The 21,241-nt window shown below is 41.7% G+C and overlaps 1 protein-coding gene across 5 annotated transcripts in view; it reads left to right on the plus strand.

Moving 5' to 3' along the window:
- The window catches only part of B4GALT6 (beta-1,4-galactosyltransferase 6), a 67,638-nt gene that overhangs the window by 16,283 nt on the left and 30,114 nt on the right, over positions 1–21,241 (plus strand). For 3 of the 5 annotated variants that reach the window (XM_082416183.1, XM_082416186.1, XM_082416182.1), the window contains exons 2-3: positions 2,880–2,996; positions 10,015–10,128. In XM_082416183.1, the coding sequence (XP_082272309.1) occupies positions 2,880–2,996; positions 10,015–10,128 (231 nt within the window). The remainder of the gene's footprint in view (positions 1–2,879; positions 2,997–10,014; positions 10,129–21,241) is intronic. The other 2 variants (XM_082416184.1, XM_082416185.1) reach the window with 1 other exon arrangement.

Consider the following 21,241-nt stretch of genomic DNA (forward strand, 5'->3'; position numbering starts at 1 on the left):
AGTTTTATTAAGTTGAGAATGAGGCACGTTCATAAATCTTTCCTCACAAACCCAGGGTAGGATGCCTGGAAGCTGTTGTAAACTGTTGATTTTTGAAGTTTTTTTTCCTTAAGTTGTAGCTTTTCCCCCGTGGAAAACAGACTAGGTAAAGAAGTTAAATTTATGTCTCACAATGCAGAGGCAAATAGCAAATGAACTAAATTAGAGAACATGGCATCATTTTAATTAACCAGTGGTAGTTTTTAGTGTGTTTCTGAGTTGTCTTGAGACCAAAGGGCAAGGATGGGAAAGATTTCCCTATTTGTTTTCTGAAATGTAGTCTCTTGTAAGTTGGAATAGAAATTTTAGACAAGGATTTCCTGGCTTGCCAATAAGATATTATATTTTATAGTCATGATAATTAGCAGGCAAGTATAGTTATTTGACTGTGGGTTACTGTACTTTTATGATGTTTGGTAATCAGACAGTCTGGACCATTCAGTGCTGGTTTCTTGTGCCTTGAAACACTGACACATGGCCTTCCTCCTGTTAACAATGCCTCTGTTTAAACACAGCTTCATTCCTTAATGGGTTTTGATCTTTAGGGACTAAACCCGTGAGGACTAGTAACCTAAGGAATGTAACTCAATTAGCTGTGAATGATTTAAAATAAACTAATAGATTTCCATTTGGAGAGCTTGGTGTCTCACTTTCCTTTATTTTTTCTCCATCCATCTAATGAATAGTAAATGCAGTCTTTTGGTAAATGATTCACCTTTGTCACAGGTGCCATCAGTAATACATTTTCTTAACAGTTTTGTTACCTGATATTTTGAAAGTTTTTAGGAAAATTTGATTTTGATTATCCTTTTCTATACTGGATATTTTCCTTGTTTCTTAAATTTGACTTGGTTTCAAGATTCAAACCATTTTCTTTATAAGAGTAGATGTGTTAATTAAAAGTAAAAGCTATATAGTTTTTAAAAGTTCTGTTTCCAGGACAGACAGTGAGGCACATGTGTTCTCACCTAGTATATCCTTGCTTAGGCCAGTACTATTTCTTCCAAGTCTGGGAATCAGTACTGGTCTTGGCTTAATAACCCTTGGCTCAGTCCTGCTTCTCCATGACAGGTCTTTTTTTTTTTTTTTTCAGTTTGGTGCATAACAAATATTTAGGATATTTACACCACTGATAACAGATTTCCTGTATAACTTTAGGATTAAATGATCCGAGAGATTGTAAATCAGTTGGCATTCATAATCTACTTCATTTTTTTTCCCCTGTATCATTTCACTTGAACTTGAGATCTTGGTTTAGGTAGAGTTGCTAATGTTACTTCGGCTTTTCTTGAACATTTTCCCACATTTTTGGTTGGCTGGCTGTTCTCTTTGTTTTCATTCTTCACTTGTCTTGTTTGTCTTTTAAAGTCCATTAGAAAGCAAAAATGTAATAAAAACTTGTGGGGCTTGTAACCCTGGTATAATAAATTCAAGCCTAAACGAGTTAAATCTAATTATAGGACTGCTTTCTAGAGAGGATGTGGACAGTCTCCTAAATATGATTGAGGTAAAGCTTATGTGAAACCTGGATTTCTGTTTCTCTCTGTTTTATGGCTTGAAGGTGAGAGAGTGTTAATTCACTCTGCTTCTCTGCTCTCGTTATCTATTTTCTGTTCATTTGTACTTAGAGCAAGTTCAAATTTCAAAAAAATGGGAAAGGAGGTAGCAAACGTTTTGCTCATCTCTCTGTACCATGTCGAAGAAGCAGAACTGCGCCCAGAAAATGAGTCGGCATTTTTGATTTTTTCATTCGGCATTCATTTTTCGAGAGTGTCATTACTGTGTTGGGAGACAAGCTTATCTTAAAATTGAAAGAGCCATTAACTGAGCCTTGCAGTTTCTTCGTTTTGCTATGAAAATGAGCTTCCTCCTCTTGTCTGAATGGAGTTTATGATTTTTAGCTTCATGCTTGGAGAAGTTAGAGTAGAAGGGCCTTTAGAGAAACCTAGTGCAGTACTGCCAGTTTTAGGTGAGGAAACTGAGATCCAGTGAGCTGCCCATGGTAGCAGAATCAGGACCAAAAAAGAAAAGGTCTTTTGACTTGACTTCTGTGCCTGTCTGAGGAGGCTTGCCATCTCAAAAGTCAGGGATTTTTGTAATCTTTGTCAAATTACCAGTTTCTCGCAAAGGAGGAGATTAGAAATTATTTTTGAAGCACTTACTCTGGAGAATTAAATTAACAGCTTGAAAATGCCGCATTGATTTTGATTTTATCTGCTTTTACAGTCCTGGTAGGTAGATTTGTGATTGAAAGGGAGTGTAAAAGTTCAGGTATTTAAGAGAAATTACCAAAAGTGATATTGATTCTAGATCTTTTTACACTGTGCCCCACCAACGCCTTGAGAATTTGCAAGATCCATACCCATCGTAGATATGGTGATTTATGATATATTTATGATTCAAGAAGGAATCCTCACCTTTGTGGAGTCTTTGGTTTGAGGGAATTAATATAGAATTAGAGAAAGTGAATTTTAGGAGTATGTGGTTGAATACTTATAAAAAAAATGCCTCTTTGAAATTTCTAAGTATATTTTATAGTAGAAAATCATTTATGGATAAAGGAATTACGGTATTTCAGTTTGTTCATTTAGTCTCATTCTGTTTGATGGATGGATGTTACTACTTTAATTTTTTCATTTTATTGTGTTTTTAAAAGAGTTTGTTTTTGTAAGATTTTGATAATGGGAAATAGTCATTTTATATTTCTGTTTTCCCTTTGGACGTACTAATTGAGTCAGTTTGGGTCTATTGGGCAGTTCCTCAATTCTGAATATTATTTTTAAAAATTTTAAAAAAGCTTATTGAGTCATGACATTCTCTCTTTTTTTTTTCTTTTATAGCCAACACATATCTCTTTATGGTACAAGCTCGAGGAATAATGTTGAGAGAGAATGTAAAAACAATAGGACATATGATCAGGCTGTACACAAATAAAAACACTACACTCAATGGTACAGGTAAGACTGCGTCCTGTTTAATTTTGCTTTGCTTCCACTTCTTACCCTTAGAGTCATAAATCAGTAAACCAAATCTCTTCAGCTCTGGTTCTGCCTCCAAGTAACTTCCTGTTAAAGATGAAGGTCTCCTACTAAGTACACTGGGAGGGTCTTTCACTGCTTGAGTTGGGACTGTCATGTATTCTAGGATATATAAGGGTATGATCACCAAGGTGATGAGGGTTTTGTATAAAGATACTTAAGTTAATTCTTGCAAACATAACTTAAACAAAATATGAAACACAGCTTGTACTTTTGCAGTTTCCCTACTGTGTTGAAAAGAAATTAACCACAAAGAGAGTAATTTATTCATCTTAGCCATACCGCCATCTTCTTTATGCCCATTCTAATTCCTAAGATGGTTTTCCAGCTATGTCTAGAAAATACTTGTTTTTAGTTATAGAAGAGTCTTAATAATTGTATGGCCTTTTTAGGGGCTAACGGTGAGAAATCATATAAAATTGGAAATCAATAGCTGCTCTTGTCTTTTTAAAATATAATCTGGAAGAAGAATCTCCGTCAGAATCACATGAGGTTAAAACCTATGTAATAGGCCAAACTAATGATTTAATGATGTAAATAGATTCAACTTCTGTGGGAGGAGGCTTAGTGCTCCTCTCTGGCAGTGTTTTCCACATTGTCTTCCTGAAGTAGAATTGGGTGTTATTTTAAAGGGTTCAGTGGCTGATTATCAGTTGTTGCATCCACTGTATTCTCATTTTAAACAGTTAAAATGAAAGAGTTATGTCAACAGTTCTTCCTTCACTGTGCCACTGTAAATCACACACACATATCCCCACACCCTAATAGGAAGTCCCTATCTCCCAACCATAGGTATATTTTCTTAAAATGGGTGTTAAGATGGGTAATACTTTTTTAGACCCTTCTAAAAATTCAAGACTGTGACATATTGATTCTTAATTTAATGTCACACATGCTTCTGCAAAATCTGTCCTAGGCATTTGCCTAATTTGTGTTATGATGCCGCCAATCAAACACTCTTAATTTTCTTCTTCCTTTTAACTTTAAAGAAATTTCCTTTAGAAAGACTGTCTCATCTGAGCTGATATTTTAATAGTACGTTAAAAGTCTCATGAACTGGTCTTCTGCATTAATTGGTCTTCTGAACAGTAGGTCAATTTTAGGAGAAGTTTAAACATTTTAAAAGCTTCGCTAGGACTTGTCCTGGTTGAATAAGTTGATGTGAAGGTATTCATTAAAAGTTCATTCAGCTGAAGTAGTAAGCATCTTTAAGTTACTGTATTTGTATAAGTGAGTGCTAATAAAATCTGTGCCTAGTCAGGTTCTTTTCCTGGAGTATGAATAAGTTATATGTGTGAATGTTGCGTTTTTGATTAAGAGAACTGGTTACTTGGGCAAGACAGCCCTGCCCTCAACCCCACTGCAGCATCCCACAGCTGAAAAAAAGGAAATCCTCTCTTCCCCTCACCAAGTCATAGTTTCAGTGAAGATCGAACAACCAGTGCATCCTTTGATGAAAGTTTGCTTTTTATGAACCTTTGGAAGTTTTTCACATGGTTCCTTTACTGATGGTGCAACTCTTCTCAGGAGACCGTCAGTTATTGTATCAGTTAGGAATTAGGTTTGGTTGTAAGAGAAACCTGCCTGTAGTGGTTTAAACCCATGAGGCTTCTTGTACAAAAGAAGTCTGGATGGAGGACTGTTTCTGTTGTGGAGAAAGTCTTCATACGCTTTCCCACTTGTGCTCTGTCATGTAGCTTCACAGGCTAAGATAGCTGTGGGTCTCCAGTCTCTGTGTTTGCCCTTGGGTCATTAGAAGGAGCGATGGAAGGGAGGGAAGAAGAAGAAATAGAGTGCCCCCTTTGTAAGGACCCTTCCCGGAAGTGCCACGTAGTAGTTCCGCTTACGTCTCATTAGCCAGAACTTAGTTGTAAGGGCACCTGGGAATGATAGTCTTTGAGCTGGGCTCCCTGCTGCCCTGAATGAAATTGGGGTTCTGTTACCGAGGAAGAGAGGGAAAATGGAGTTTGAATAGGCAACTGTGAGGTTCTGCCGTGTTCATTTATCTTGAGTAGTTAGTGTAGGTATACTTAGCTAGATATGAGAGATACAAGATGAAGAAAAACATCCTCCTGAAACTGTGCCTTTAAACAGCATAGTCTTTCTTCTACGTTATCACATTACCTTTTTTTAGGGAAAATAATCTTGGAACTTTAGAACTAGAAGGACCATTAGAGATCACCTACTTCAACCCCGTTATTATACAGCTGGGAAAACTGAGGGCCCAGACGAAGTGATTGACCCACGGCTGCACAGCTAGGAACTAGTCAGCCAGGACTAGAGCTTGTCTTTCAGACTTCTGATGATCTCTGGTTTAGGGGTCAGAAGACTCTGGGTCTAGTACTTGTTCTTACACCAGCTAGCTATTGTATATTTAAAAGATTCAGCAAGCTCTTTATGACCCGCTTTTTCATCTACCCTGTTTCTTAGAATTATTAGAATAAAATGAAGATCTGGCATTTAGCATTCATTGTAAAAGGCAAATAGTACTATTCAAAAATAAAGGATTCCTACCAGAAGAAAAAAAAAAATCCTCCCTTTACATGGAGATCTCTAGGTTTCTGAGAGAGATGGAAATGTAAATAGCTACTTATAATGCAGTGATTTATTTCTGCACAGACTTGTACAGATGAAATCTGCCAAAGAGGAGATAATGGACACTAAGGTTTACAAAGAGCTAATTGAGCTCCAGGGGAGACTTGATGAACATGTATTGACTCATTTAAAATTTATCACTTGGACTTCCCTGGCGGTCCAGTGGTTGAGACTCTGTACTTCTAGTGCAGGGGGCGTGGGTTCGATCCCTTGTCAGGGAACTAGGATCCCAGATGCCACTCGGCACGGCCAAAAAAAAAAAGAAAACTATCACTTAGATTAGATCTTAAAAATTCTCATCACAAGAAAAAAAAAACTGTAACCATGTGAAGTGATGGATGTTAATTAGCCTTGTGGTAATCATTTCACAATATATACATGTATCAAATCATTATGTTGTACACCTTAAACTAATACAGTGTTATATGCCAATGAAAATAGTTTGCAAAAAACATAATATTTAACACTTAGTGGCAAATTGTGATATTTCTAAGTACATTTGATTCCAAAAAGGAGTTTTTAACCCTGTGCCTGAACGTTCTGAAGCACCAAGTGTAAAGAGATGTATGTAAAATTTTTGTAAAGAAACCATGTTCTTTTATAATCAAATGGTACCTTGCCTTGTAGCCCATTGAGTCAGTCAAATTAAGAAAACAAAATGTATTCAGTGAGCAGTTACCAAAACAGATGACAAGGGTCACGCAGTGTTAGAGCTGGTAGGTTTGTTAGAAATAACCCAGCACACTTCCTCATTTGGTGGATGCATGGTCGGAGGCCGTCAGACATCGCCAGACTGACACGACAGGCTAGCAGTAAATAGACTGGAACGCTCATTGAGTTTCTATTACCTGCTTTAAGCCGCCTTTTGCAGCGAAACCAAAGCCCTGGAGAGGTCTCCTTTGGTCCTCTTCTCCTAAGGTCCAGTGAGAGCTGAAGAGGGGACTTGTCCAGCAGTTTTCATTCTGTGTTTCCTTTTCGTTTGGTGTGGCTCTGGAAGGAAGAAGGCAGGGGCCAGGTCTCACTGTGTTTTCATCCATTCTCTAGATGAAATAACGTCTACATTTTACAGCAGTTGTGGTGGATCAGCCTTCAGTGAATCTGTCATACATCACCTTTTAAAACTCCTGATTTTGAAAGCAGTGTGTTATACTCCATGGGCCTCACCACTTTTGTAGGAATAACGATTTTGTGGGTTTATTACATCAGAGTCTCCAAAAGTTTAAATCATTGTTGGCTATATTATCAGTTGTGAAGTGTTTATTTGCAGTAAGTTTCTACTATGTTGTAGGTCCTTTATTAGATGCTAGAAATCAAAGGCAATTTGATTTCAATTAAAAGAGGTTTATAGACTAATGGCAAGGGGGTGGATAGCCTTATATACATAATACTTTGGGATGACGTAACTACCACGGGACACAGTACTCAAGGGATACAGATGTTTTTATTAGTCTGGCAATACGTTGAGATCCTATGATCATTTGTAATGATGTAGCCAAGAATAACATGTTTAGCTCCAAAACTTTGTATTAAAAGGACATGAATATACTGATACCGCATGTCTTTAAGTTTTGTTTTGTTTTGTTTTTTTAACATTAGTTCTTTGAACACTGATGAAAGTGATCCATGGGTTCTTTTGTAAAAAAAAATTCAGTCATTTTAGCATGAGAATAAAAAGTGAAACAGTCCTCCAGCCCTCCTGTTGCCATGAGACTCCCCAAAGGGAGCTGCTGTTAACAGTTTGCGTTGCAGAGATGTCTGGAGAGCTTAAAATCTCTGTGCGTTAGGTGTGGATTTATAGAGTCATAGTGTGTGGCTAAGAGAAGGGGCCCAAGCTTTAATGACAAGAATTAATAAATTATGTACAGTAAGAAAATACGCTTATTTAAATTTAACTCCGTGACATTAAGAAATTAGGAATGCGTGAGTGTTAATGTTTATCTTCTTCAGGATTATATGAAAATGAGCACACACACTGCCTTTGGAACACATAAAGGCAGTGCACTCCCAGGGACAAGCTTATCTATCTTCTATTTTCAGCTCCTACAAATGCATTGTGTAGAGTAGATGCTTGGCTAACATAGTGGGAATCCCCATAAAAGCAGAACTTTTTTTTTTTTTTACTATAACTTGAAATTTGATATATATCTAGATATATATTTTTAAAGGGATTTTGAAAAAAGAACCAGAACTTTATTGGACTTCCTTACACTTATTTTATGTTTAGTATCTTTAAATCTTTCAGATATCTATGGGTGAGATACGGAGTATGGGCTCCTAGAGGGGTTTCCGTGGTCTTAGTCCGTCCCTGTGTGTCTTGGCATACAAAACAGCTAATGTCCCCTGAATCCCTCCCCCTCCTTTGTCTTAGAGGATTTTCCTTATCAAAGGCTTTCCAGGGCTCCTCTGGCGAAAGGCATTGGGGAGGACTCTGTTACTGGGGCGTTCTCACTTCCTGGTGGAATAGGCCTTAACCATTGTACCATCACTGGTCCCTATTTATCATGTTGGGGTTTTCTGGTAACACACTTACCTTAAAGCCTTACTGATGCCTTTCCAAATTCATAAGGTGTTTCCACTTATTCATAAGGGGTTCCGCTCTGCAAGGCCCCTTCCAGAAGGTGGGCCTGAAGGTGGGGTGTTGTCTCTTTGCTCCAAAGTGCTATCCTGGCTCCCAGGCTGCATCCCCATCTACTGTATATATATATTTTTTTTAAAGAATTTCTTCAGTTTACTTTATTATTTATTTATTTGTTTGTCACACCACGTGGCTTGCAGAATCTTAGTTCCCTGACCAGGGACTGAACCCAGGCCCTTCACAGTGGAAGTGTGGAGACCTAACCACTGGACTGCTAGGGAATTCCTGTCATCTACTGTATTTTGATGATGAGTGAATATTTATGTTAGGCCAAGCCATGGACGGGAGGTGTTTAGTTTTCTTTGACTCTTCTCACATGCTTCATATTCAGTTTCCAGGATTCTACAGTGAGAGGGTTTAGCTCTTACAGTTCAGTAAGGCTGTGATTTTGACCTTCAGCCTTTTGCTAGCTGGTCTCTGGCTGACAGGCCTCTCTTTTAAGTCATATGCCCGTTCTCCCCTTTTCTAACTCTGCATGCAGGCCAGTTCTGATACGAGTACCTCTCTTATCAGAGCAGATTACTGAAGACTGAAAGTCTTCACATTTTCCTAAAGTGTCTACTAGAACTTCGTTTCCTGTGGGTACAGGGTTTGTGATCCAGAAGACAGACGGTAGTTTAATCAGCGGTTTCCATTTCTCATCTCTTACTCACCGCATGTTGGTCTCATTCTCTCAGACCAGCTTCCTCTTACATAGCAGGAAGCTGGCAGGTCATGGGTCCCAGATTTGCATCTCAGAACTTTGTTCCAGAAAGGGACTGAAATGTGAGCTCCTTGGTTCCAAGTTTAAAATTCCCAAGGCTCTGACTGTTCCAGGTTGAGTCAGGGGCTTATTTCTAAAGCAGTCACTCATAGCTGAAGTTCCTGAATATGCATATGGGCTAGGGATTGTTCTGAGCACTTTGTACACTTCTCTTTCTGAAATCTGAAAACGACAGCGTGAGGTAGGTGCAGATGAGAAACTTTGTTCTCTTGCTTTGTACCACAGAGCTAGTGCGTGTTGGGGCAGGATTTGAACTCAGCACTTGACTTTGGCGCTCTAAACCATACCCTCGGTGTTCCATGATTTGCTGACTCTAAAGATAATGGACCTAATGTAATAACAGCTCCAGGGCTCTCCAGAAACTGCAGCCCACGGGTTGGGAATGACTAATTTCAGGATTTTAAATGGGCTGTATTACAAAAGTCAGTTGAGTGGGTAAATCGCAGTTTCTCAAGTGTGAGGTGGTGAGAAAACATTACTCCCACCCTCTGCTCTGTGGATGTGGAAGCAGTGTGCTGTGGCTCTGTGGCTGTCCAGAACACCTTGGGCTGCTTGATACTGGCGAGGATCCCCTGGTGTACTTTCACTACCTCTTTCGAAGTGGCTCAGCTGGGGGAAGGGTGGGAGCACCTGTTCTCTTACAGTCGCAAATGGGCCTGCTCTGTGTGTACGCACGGATCAGGCCTTGCCGCTCCCCAAACTTGTCCCAGGTTCCCCCTGGGGAAATCATGCTGAGAGGTCCCACCTGGCAGCGGTGAAGGGTGAATGGGAGAGTAGTCACGGCAGCTGTATTTTGCTTTTCTCTAGTTCTTTATAGATAATTGCCTTTAAGTACTGCTGCAGATTGCAGATTGTAGTCTTTACACACTGACGGTGACACATTTCACACCAGGAGCAAAGCAAAAGGCAATTTTTTGGTTGTAACTTTTCTCTCTCTCTCTAAGATTATCCTGAAGGCAATAATTCAAGTGATTATCTTGTTCAAGCAACAACGTATCTTCCGGGAAACTTCACATATTCGCCATACCTCCCCTGCCCAGAAAAGCTGCCTTACATGCGTAAGTTTCATCTACCTTTGACTTAACTATTTGCTTGTATTATAATAAAACAAAATCGCATGGTTTGAGCACATCACCCTCAGGCCATCATTGGGGGTGCTCATATTCATATCACGTAGCATGTTGTTTGACTTTTTTTTGAGAGGGGTGCAAAGCAGTTTTTTGGGAGGGGGAGGAGGATTGAAAAGCTAAAGAGAAAGCTTATGCCTTACCCAGAAGTAACCTCACCTCTATTGTGAGTTTGATGTGTATTCTTAAAATTATCCTTAAAATGATTTTAACATTATCTTTTACATAGATAGGAAATTAGAACGTTTCAAAGGTTTTAAGAAATTATATAAATGATTTTAAAATTACATTTCATTCTGTAACTTGCTTTCTTAATTATTTTCTGAGAACTGTCCATGCTGATACACAGAGATCAGTTTATTTCCCTTAACTGTTCTGTAGTGTATCTTTGAATAATTGAATAAATGTACCACATTTCATTTACCTTTTTCTCTGCTGATGGAAATTTAGGTTGTTTCCACTCTTTGGTTACCACAAAGCAGTGCTGTAAGGAACAACATCATACAGATTTCCCTGTGCACGTGTGCTTGAGGGTTCATGCCTAAAAGTGGAATTGCTAGGTAGGCTGGCGTGATTGCACTCCACAGCAGCGGTACCAGTTTATATCCCCAGGGGCAAAGCATGAATGCACCACTTTGATATTGACGGACTTTAAAAATTTTGCTATTCTTATAGATAAAACACTTTTTGCTCTTATGACAAATCAAAAAAAGTATCTTGTTTCAGTTCTTACTTTCTTCATTACTGGTGGGTTTGAGTGACTTTTCCTGTGTTTGTGAGTAGTTTTGAGTTTTCTCTCCTGTGACTCAGTTACCGTTTTATCAGTTCCTTACTGGTTAATTAGATTTTTGTATTGATCAGTGGGAGTTCTTTATATATATTCCAGCAGTGACCTATTGTCTGCAATATGTGTTGCAATTGGCTAGTCTTTTCATTTTGTTTATGGAGTCTTTTATTTTATAGACGTTTAAAATTATGTTTCTAAGTGTATCAATCACATTATTTAAGGTTTTTGCTTGTTTTGGTCTTAAGAAAGCTTTCCTTATTACCCAAAAGCCATACGAATACTCTTTTATTTCCTTCCAATAATTTTACAATTTTGTTTTGAATTTTTGTGTATAATATGAGGAAGGGATCAAGAAACTGTATTTTAAACATATTTTATTCAAAATTATGAAGATAATACATTATCGTTTAAAAAAACCTCTATAATCACTCAGAAGCCACACGGCTGTTATTTTGCAGTTTTTTATTGTTTGTGTCTCCCTCCTCTGATTTTAAGCATACTTTGTACATATAAGTTAGTATCTTGATTTTTATGTAATTAAAATTCAAATATACGTTATTTTGAATTGCTTATTTATCCACGTATCTTAATGTCCTCAGTGTCTAAGGTGTGTTTTTTATGTCTTTATGTAACTTTTCTTTATTGAGGAAGTTCGTCTTTGCCTGTCATGTTTGTAGGATTTTTTCAGTATGTTGTTGATAGATATATCTGTAATAAAAAGTACGATTCACCTTTTATTATCACCTAAGGCCATGGTTCTCACGCTTTAGGGTACATCGGAATCACTGGACAGCCTTATAAAGCACGCATTGCTGGACCCACCTTCAGAGTTTCAGAGTCAGTAGATGTGGAGTGGGGTCTGAGAATTTTCATCTCTGACAAGTTCCCAGGTCATGCCGATGTTGGTGATCCCTGGGCCACAGACCCACTGATCTAGAATTGATCCTGGCTGTACCATAGCTTTCATAATTCTTGGGCCCAGCCGCTGAGTTTCTGATTTTATTAATTGGATGCAGGGCCTGAGTATTTAAAAAAAAAAAAAATCCTCAGCTGATTCTAATATTGTTATCTCCTTGCTGTCCCATAATAGAGAATGAAGCTATGGTTTTTGTGGCTATGTATTTGTCGTTACTTTGTCATTGCAGCCTTGGCTTTCTAAAAATGAATGTTTTTGTCTGTGTAGTACTGAAACCATTGGGTGTAATGTTCTGTTGAAATATTGATTGCAGTAGTTTCATTTTCATAATTTGCATATTCAAAGCTTTATAGTTTTAGGAAATCTTTCTGTTCTTGGTTTAGTTGCCATTTTCTTAATTAGTGCTTTGTGGGTACTAATTAAAGTCTGTTTCAGAGCATCTTGCCTGCCGGGCCTTCCTGCTTGCCCTCCTCTCCCCCAGCCCCGTAACTCGTAAATGCTCCCGTCACATGCTTGAGAGATTGTGTCACGGCTGCTCCGCACTGCCTTTCGCTGAATGTCTTGGTTCTCCTGCTTCTTCTCTCTGCTTCCATTAGTCTTGCATTCTTCTGCAAGAGAGGATCACACCCGTTTGGCCAGCTACCTTTTCACAGAAGGCCTCGTCACGGCTCTGCCGGCTTTGGGCCCAGCACCGATCCCTTGGCCAATTAGCTGTGGCCAACCTGATGAGATTGTTTAGTGGAAAATATGCCCACATACAGATAACTCCTTAGGAAGGGGCCTGGCACGAGCCATCCTGGAGAGCCCCCCCACTAGTCCTGTGACCACTGCAGAGTAGAGCCTCAGTTTGCCTATCTGTAAAATCTGGGATTACATGCCAGCGTCACAGTGTTGCGAGGATAAAGAGAAGCACAGCGCTGGAAGCTTGGTAGACGTTAATTTGCTGTTCCCTTTCCTTTTCCTCACTTCTTTGAATGATGGAGCCAGATTTTACAATGATCAAGGGAGTGAGAAACCCAGGAGAAATGTGTGGAGTTAAGGCATTTTTTACTTAGCTACGCATCCTTAATTTGTTTTTAATTAACAGAATTGTTTCCCATTGATGAAAGAGAACAGCATAGTAAAATACCTAAGTATAAAAATCTTATTGTCCTATCACACAAAATAATTGAATACCATACCTCCCCAAATAATAGTCAAGGAGAGTCTGTGTAAGAAGATGATCTACTTAGATGAAAACCATTCAAGTATGTATGATACTGAATTCCTATAATCACCAGAAGTGAAGTTAAGGCTTAAAATTGTTGTTTGATTATCTAGCTGTAACTTCTTTTTGATTTTTGCTGGCACTGGATTACCATAAAGATGAAGTTTGAACTTCTCCAGTTGGAATTCACATAAAGTTGATTTCATGGATTTCAGCATTATTTCACATTCAATCAATTACAGTATAAAATCTATTTTAAATGTTATTTGTACAATATGAGTGAATACTTCTTTGTTACTGTTAGTATTTATAGATTCTGTGGAGGGCAAATCCACTTTCAGTGTTATTATATTTATGTGACACTCTCCGTGCTAACAGTTCACTTTATCTAGAGCTGAAAAATAATAAGTGCTTAGCATGGATGTTTTGATTTTCTGGATGAGGTTAGAGATGGAAAATGTCAGTTGTGCACTTTGCATTAAAATGAAGATGGACTTACCCGTAGATTTCCTATCTTTTAATTCCTATTCAAATAGAGTGCACTTGTAATGACTTTTATATATTTTGTCCTTAGCATTTTTGGAGTAGTTGCCTTTGTGGTTTAACCCTGATAGTTTCTATAGTTGCTAGCCTTAGGAGCATAACAAAAGCTACAAGGACTCTTTGAGATGAATTTATAAACTTCAGAGAAGCTCAGGTAATGCTTAATGTAACAAACCATCATGCCCACATTTATTGTAGAAAAGAGTGATGGGGGCCATTGTAGAGTAACGGAGCAGTCGTGACCCGCCTTCTGCTGCCCCTGTGTTGTTCGCAGGGGCAGGTGGGGAGAAACACAGCTGAGTACGTGCCTGCCGGCTGGAGCGGGTGACACATTCGGAGGAAGGGTTGTTATGTGACGAAAGGGAGACAGCAGTTCCTTCTGGAAGGAAAGAGAGACTTCAGAGAGAGGAGACATTGGAAGTGGGTCTTGCAGGACAGTTCAGCAGGTAGCTGAGGGGGCAGTGTCCTAGCACAGGAGGCCCTGTGTTCTGAGAATGGGGAGTGGTCCGCTGTGACCGGGGTGGGTGTGTAGTGGGATGTGTGCTGCGTAGGGAGGTGAAGGGCCCTGTGTAAAGGACTCACCAGCCCGAGGGCTGCCTGGGTTCCATGAATCTGTCAGCATCTGTGAGGTGGGCATCAGAGGGGACGGAGCCCCTGAGAGTGTGTGCAGAGGGTTGATTTACAGCCCGGTGTGTATCTCTCTAAGATAAGGGCACATGGTTTTCCAAGGGTCTAGGGACATAAAAGGGTAAAAACAAAAACAGAAAACACTGCTTTTTAAAAATAATTAATTTATTTTTGGCTGCGTTGGGTCTTCGTTGCTGCGTATGGGCTTTTCTCTAGTTGAGGCGAGCACGGGCTACTCTTCGTTGCGGTGCTCGTGCTTTGCATCGCGGTGGCTTCTCTTGTTGTAGAGCACGGGCTCTAAGCATGCGAGCTTCAGTAGTTGTGGCACATGGGCTCAGTAGTTTTGGCTCGCGGGCTGTAGCGCGCAGGCTCAGTAGTTGTGGCGCACGGGCTTAGTTGCTCCGTGGCATGTGGGATCTTCCCGGACCAGGGCTCGAACCCGTGTCCCCTGCATTGGTAGGCAGATTCTTTACCGCTGCGCCACCAGGGAAGGCCCAGAAAACACTGCTTTAGGGAATGTAACCTTCATCTGCTTTAGGTAGATACATGGTGTGACGAGGACGGTAGTTTGGAAAGAAGATCCTGATGAGAAGTTGAGAATGGATGAGCATGGGGAAGTGCCGGGATCTGGAGGGGCTGTGAGGAGCTTCCTGCACGGGCCCCAGAGGAACAACGGGCACGTGCCGGGGCTGTGGCGCCGAAGAGAAGAGACGTGGTGACCAGCTGAGGGATCAGGGTTGCTTTCCAGGTTTCTGGCTCGGTGGCCGTTAACTGAAACATGCAATGCGGGGTAAACCTCACATTTGGAGAACGGGGAAGTGAATGAGTTCAGTGTTGGGCCTGTTCTATTTAAAGCTCAGGAGAGTTCTTTTGGCGTCTGAATTTCTTCAGAGGGTTCTGGGCTGGAGATGAGAGGAGGTGAGGTCCTACGAGTGGACCCCTGGAGAACATCCGTGTCCGAGGGGCGAGGGGTGGTCAGCAAAGAAGGGAAGGCAGCCAGGGACATAGGGGAGTCAGGGGACGGTGTTCCAGAGGACAGCAAGGAGAGACCTCCACCTTGTCACATACCTCAGAGCAGGTAGAATGAGGGACTGTGAAAGGCCATTGAATTGGGCGCGAAGAACACTCACGGAACCACAGTCGGCACAATCCCAGTGGGGCGGCAGCGTGAGAAGCAAGGTATACTGTCCTGAGAAGTGACTCAGAAGTCTGTAAAAACTAGTTGGTTTAAAACAAGGACGTTTGGGACTTCGCTGGTTGTCCAGTGGTTAGGACTCCACCTTCCGCTGCAGGGGGCCCAGGTTCCATCCCTGGTCGGGGAACTAAGATCCCTGCAAGCTGCGTGGCGTGGCCAAATAATAATAATAAATGAATAAAACAAAGAAGTTTGGTGGGAAAGGGAAGGAGACTGGGGGGAAGGAATCTGTGGAGGAGGTGGGGTTAAGGGGAGAACGTTTTAGGAAGAGATGGACTTCAGTGAACTTTAAGCGCTGCGGGCGTGGAGGGGAAGACTCTGGACGGATGGGGAGTGAAGGCAGGAGAAGGGAAGCACCCAGGGAGCCTGGATCCTGGAGGAAGTGACAGGACACAGAATGTGCTCAGTTCGAAGAACTGGCCTTGGAAAGTAGTAGGGACACATCCTGCCCTGAGGCAGGAGGGACGTTCATTTGGAGATGGGGGGGGGGGAGGTTAAGGGGGTTCAGGCCTGTTGCTTCTGTGTTCCTAATAAAGTAGGAGAGGCCACAGACATGTGAGGGGGCGGCCAAGAAGGATGGAGCAGCTTGTAAAGGAGGAGTAGGTATTTAGAATGTTGCAGGGCATGCAAAGTGGAGTCAAGCATACATACATGGAAAGGTGCTTGCTAACCGGGCAGCCAAGAGAGCCCTCTCCCTACCCCGTGGGGGTCAAAACGTACAGAGAATATAACGCTTGTTTCTGCTGAAAGCTTACTATGTTTAAGGCAGTAGATTAGGTACCGTCACCTCAGTGGTGGGATTATGTGCTTACGTGATTTTCTTCAGTGGTATTTCTTGGGTGAAGAATTTGAGCATGGAGAATTGTTGATCAGGTGTGGCAGGTCAGGAAGGGAGGGAAAATAACAGTGTGTGTTGAGTATATGGGTGTGTCTTAGTCTGTTCGGGCTGCTATAGCAAAAATACCATAGACTGGATGGCTTAAACAGCAAATACTTATTTCTCACAGTTCTGGTGGATGGACATCTAAGATTAAGGGGTCAGCAGATTCGGTATTTGGTGAGGGCCTGATTCCTGCTTCATAGATGGCTGTCTTCTTGCTGTATCCTCACATGGTGGAAGGGGTGAGGGATCCCTCTGGGGTCTCAAGGGCACTAATCCCATTCATGAGGGCTTCATCCTCATGATGTAATCACTCCCCGAAGGCCCCACCTCCTAAAACCATCACATTTGGGGTTAGGATTTCAAAATATGAATTTGGGGGGTGGGGGGAACAAACATTCAGTCCATTGATGTGATTGGGTGAAACTCGTGGAGCTGGGTTTCTCTAAGTGTGGTCCAGAGATGATCTACACCAGAAGCCCCGGGGATGCTGGTTAAAAAAACCTGGGTCGCCACAGAGGTCGGTTCAGAGGCTGAGCCACCAGAGCAAGGCCCAGACCACTCTGGGCAGCATCTCTGGTTGCCACTTGGCAGAGATCACAGCTCCGACCAGCCGTGCCCAGAGGTGCCACTCCTGGGGTCCTTAATGCCAGAAGCTTCTGCCAGCACTTTTACTGAAAGGCAGTTTTGCAGAGTGCCCACGTCCTCATGTTCACTTCTGTTTCAGAGTCACCTTCGGGTGCATCTTGTCACTTGACTGCTTCTCTTTGCTGGAGAGGTTGGGAGAGTGGAGAGGTTGGGAGAGTGGAGAGGTAGCTTCTTTCCTCTGGGAGGCAGGACTCAGTGGTGGGCAGTTCAAGCCCCTGAAATGTGTTCAGGTAAAGCTGGGTGCCCACAAACGTGACCCAAGCATGTCTACTGACACAGGGGCTCTGAAAATGGGCCCGGGACTTCCATTCTCAACAGGCAGGCCCGGTGAGTCTTAGCCACTCCCCCAAAATTAATCAGCTGCTTTATTAGGAGACCATAGAGACAGGAAAAATGTGGAGACAGCAGAGAGAAGCTGAAGCCAGAACTGACTGGCTTTCAACTCTGACACTGCCACTCATTCTAGGTGACGGTGGTGCTCAGGGTGCGAATATGGAGCTGGGTGTTACATGCAGGATGTCCAGGGAGAGGAGGGCACCTCTCGGTGAATGTGGTTCGGCTGAAAGTCGTAAACTTCAAAGGAGGTAAATTTATGAAAGAAGGGAGTAATTATTTTTTGTGAGGTGTAGGTATAAGTCTGCAGAGTACCTTCTTATATGCCTCACTCCCAAGATTGTGGACCTCAGAAAGTAACACTGAGCACAGTTTGAAAGGAAGAATAGTGTTTCACTTAAGATGAGGAGTGGAGGTGGTATTCTAGAAAAGACATTGAGATACAGTATATGGAAACTTCTTGGCAACTGAATGGGTCGAGAGAACACATTTGAAAAGGCCAGAGGGGTATGTGATATACCATATTTTCTTGACAAACCACATCATTAATTTCATAATGGCTTCTTGGAAACAAGAAAGAAGCAGTACGTTAAATGCACACACTGTAGGGTATGTCCCTAGGTCGGAATGCTAAAACATGAATGACACGTGTCTCAGAACTGAGGAAATATAGTAAGAGTGGTGGTGGGTTATGACATTAAAGGAGATTGTCATTTTTTCAATAGTCAGGGACTAGAGAACAATTTGGAAGAATGTAATACAGGGTATGAGGCCTCCAGATGTGGACCAGAGGTTCATTGGAGGGATTACAAGGCAAAGCTGGGAGCAGATAGCAAAGACTGTTAACTAGAGGTTACAGATAGTCATTCGGAGTAAAGCAGGAGAAAACAGTGAGCCAGGGAGGAAACTGGGTGTTAGAACTGTGTGTTGTGGCCAAGATTAGGCGATGAGAACTTGGACTGTCCAGGAGGCTGGGTCATCTACATGTGGGACTTCTTTTGTACGAATGTCTTAAAGGCATATTTTAGCACCTCATGGAGCCAAGGATTGGAAATGCAGGGAGGAAGGAAGCAGAGAGAGAGGTGAGACGGGATTCGACATGGCCAGCTCTGCCATTCCTACTCATCTATTCATGCATCCATTCGTTCATCCATCCATCCATTTATTCATTCACCCATCCTGTGTCCAGGCATTGCCCTTGATATTGGAGATGTGTGACTAAAAGACCACTTTGTTTAGAATACTAGGATTTGGTCACTTCAAGAATAATTGAGTAAGAAGTTGTTTGTGTACGTAGACGTTATACGATTCCAGAAGTTGAGAAGCCAAAGGAAAGCACTGGACGTGGGCAGTTTCTAGTGGCGGCTTCAAAGGCGGCTGTGTGTGACTGGGGGCAAGATGACTCATGGAACCTTTCAGCCTCTGAGCTGCCCTTGGTCAGCCGCCCAGAGGGTGGGGGAAGGGATGTGCCACCTTATCGTAAAAGTCATTTTCTGACTTTGGAAAAGAATTCACCTGAAGGGATATTTCTAGAGGAAATTCAGGGGTTTCTCTGACAACGTCATCAGGTCTTTGGGCTGTGCACGCTGGGAACCCTGAGGGTAAAATACTGACAAGAGCCAGAGTATCCAGAATTAGGCTTTAGAGACCAAAAAATACAGGTAGGCCCCAAACTGAGTGAAGTAGTCACTGAAACTTGTTGATTTATGGAGAAAACAGCTCTTTGGCTAGAGATGATATGCCTTACATTTTTTTTCTTACATTTCAAGTAAAATTTAAATGCAGGTAATTCATATGTATTGAATATTTGCTATTTTAAGAATTATACTTTAATAGAAAAAATAATATCCTAAACCATGTCATGTGACATGTTGTAACCTACACAACCGTAAACTTTTGATTTGGGCCTGTGCTGTTCCAAACGGATCCCAGGCCACTCAGTTCCCGCTTCCCAAAGCAGGAGGCATTGTTGCACGTCTTGCCAATTCACGCTGAACTGGCATTAGAGTGAATATGCCGTGTAACCAGTGGTACAGCCAAGTTATTCCCTCCCACACAACACAGAAGGGGTTGGCACCCAGGCTTTGGTGCACAGCCTGAGAGGTAGCTCACCACTGACTGTCTTCTTCCACTTTCCTTCTCGGTAAGTGGCAGCCTCTCGTCTCTTAGGCGTCCAATTTTCCTGCTCTTTCCTTTCTAACCCTGGTCCCACCTTCCAAAGAGTGAAAATCACTATTTACATTGTTTATATTTGTGTGCTGAATGATTGCACTGCAGGGTAGATAGATTTCAGCCAATAGATATGTTTTCTGACCTTTTAATTTCTAACTGGGGAGAGAGAGTGTGTGTCCCCACTGGAAAACCTCAGGTGCAGCACAGAGTGGAGGTGGGGATCTGTCCCTGGAGCTCACTGGGTCCTTCCTCTTCAGTTGCCCTTGAAATCTCAGCAGGTGAAGTAAAGGGGGCTGGCCTGGCTGATTGCTTACTTCTTTGCAAGTAAAGCAGGATGCCTCCTCTCCTGGCTTTAGAGCGCTGGAATGCTTCCTTTTTTTTTTTTCTTTTTAAAATTTTTATTTTATATTGGAGTATAGTTGATTTACAATGTTGTGTTAGTTTCAGGTGTACAGCAAAGTGATTCAGTTATAAATATACATATATCCATTATTTTTCAGATTCTTTTCCCATGTATGTTAATACAGAATATTGAGCAGAGTTCCCTGTGCTATACAGTGGGTCCTTGTTGATTTTCTATTTTATATATAGTAGTGTGTAAATGTTAATCCCAAACTCATTTATCCTTCCCCCCACCTTTCCCCTTTGGTAACCATAAGTTTGTTTTCTAAGTTTGTGAATCTGTTTCTGTTTTGTAAATAAGTTCATTTGTATCTTTTTTTTTTTTTTCACATATAAGTGATGTCATGTGATAGTTGTCTTTCTCTGTCTGACTTACTTTACTTAGTATGATAATCTCTGGGTCCATTCATGTTGCTGCAAATGGCATTATTTCATTCTTTTTTATGGCTGAGTAGTATTCCATTGTGTACATATACCACATCTTCTTTATCCATTCCTCTGTCGATGGGCAATAAGATCGTTTCCATGTCTTGGCTGTTGTAAATAGTACTGCAATAAACATTGGGGTGCATAAGTATCTTTTCAAATTATGTTTTTCTCTGGATACATGCCCGGGAGTGGGATTGCTGGGTCATATGATAGCTCTATGTTTAGTTTTTTAAGGAACCTCCATACTGTCCTCCATAATGGTGGTTTACATTCTCACCAACAGTGTAGGAAGGTGAAACACTTTCTTGAGTGAAACCTGGAGGGGACACCTGGTAGGTAAAGGAGATGAGAGTAGCCTTAGTGGGTGCAGTAGGGAGGAAGGACTTGAGGTCCTGACCACAGGCTCACCTCGAGAGGTTCTTTCCACCGAGGGTAGTTTGGAAACCGTGTCACCACTAGTTCTTCTTCTCTGTGCCTCTTCCTGGCCACTCTCTATAATGTGCCCCTTTCCCTTCACTTCCTATGCACAGGAAATAAGTATTCTTTCTAATACCATGTGTTGACTAGCTGGAGCTGGTGTATTAAATTAAGAATATGCAGATTATGACCTGTTTGAATAAAGGGGCATGAGCCCCCCCACACGTGGTTGGCAGGTAGCTAGCTCCCTCAGCATCTGAGCTCCCGCTTTGGGGAAGTGGAACCCCCAGGGTTGTTTTGTTGGAAGGTGCAGTTTCAATACACCCACACCAAGGAAGTAGAGTCATAAGCTTTCTTACTTACGGATCCTGGGAGCTGGGGAGGAGGGTGCAGAGAGCTGGCGGGAAGGGCAGTCTTCCGTCCCCGGAGATGAGAGCAGGGTACCAAGCATCTGTTTCTTATAAGGTGGTTGGGGCAGAGGTCACAAA

Source organism: Balaenoptera physalus, assembly GCF_965194825.1.
Source record: "Balaenoptera physalus genome assembly, chromosome: 12".
NCBI lineage: Eukaryota > Metazoa > Chordata > Mammalia > Artiodactyla > Balaenopteridae > Balaenoptera > Balaenoptera physalus.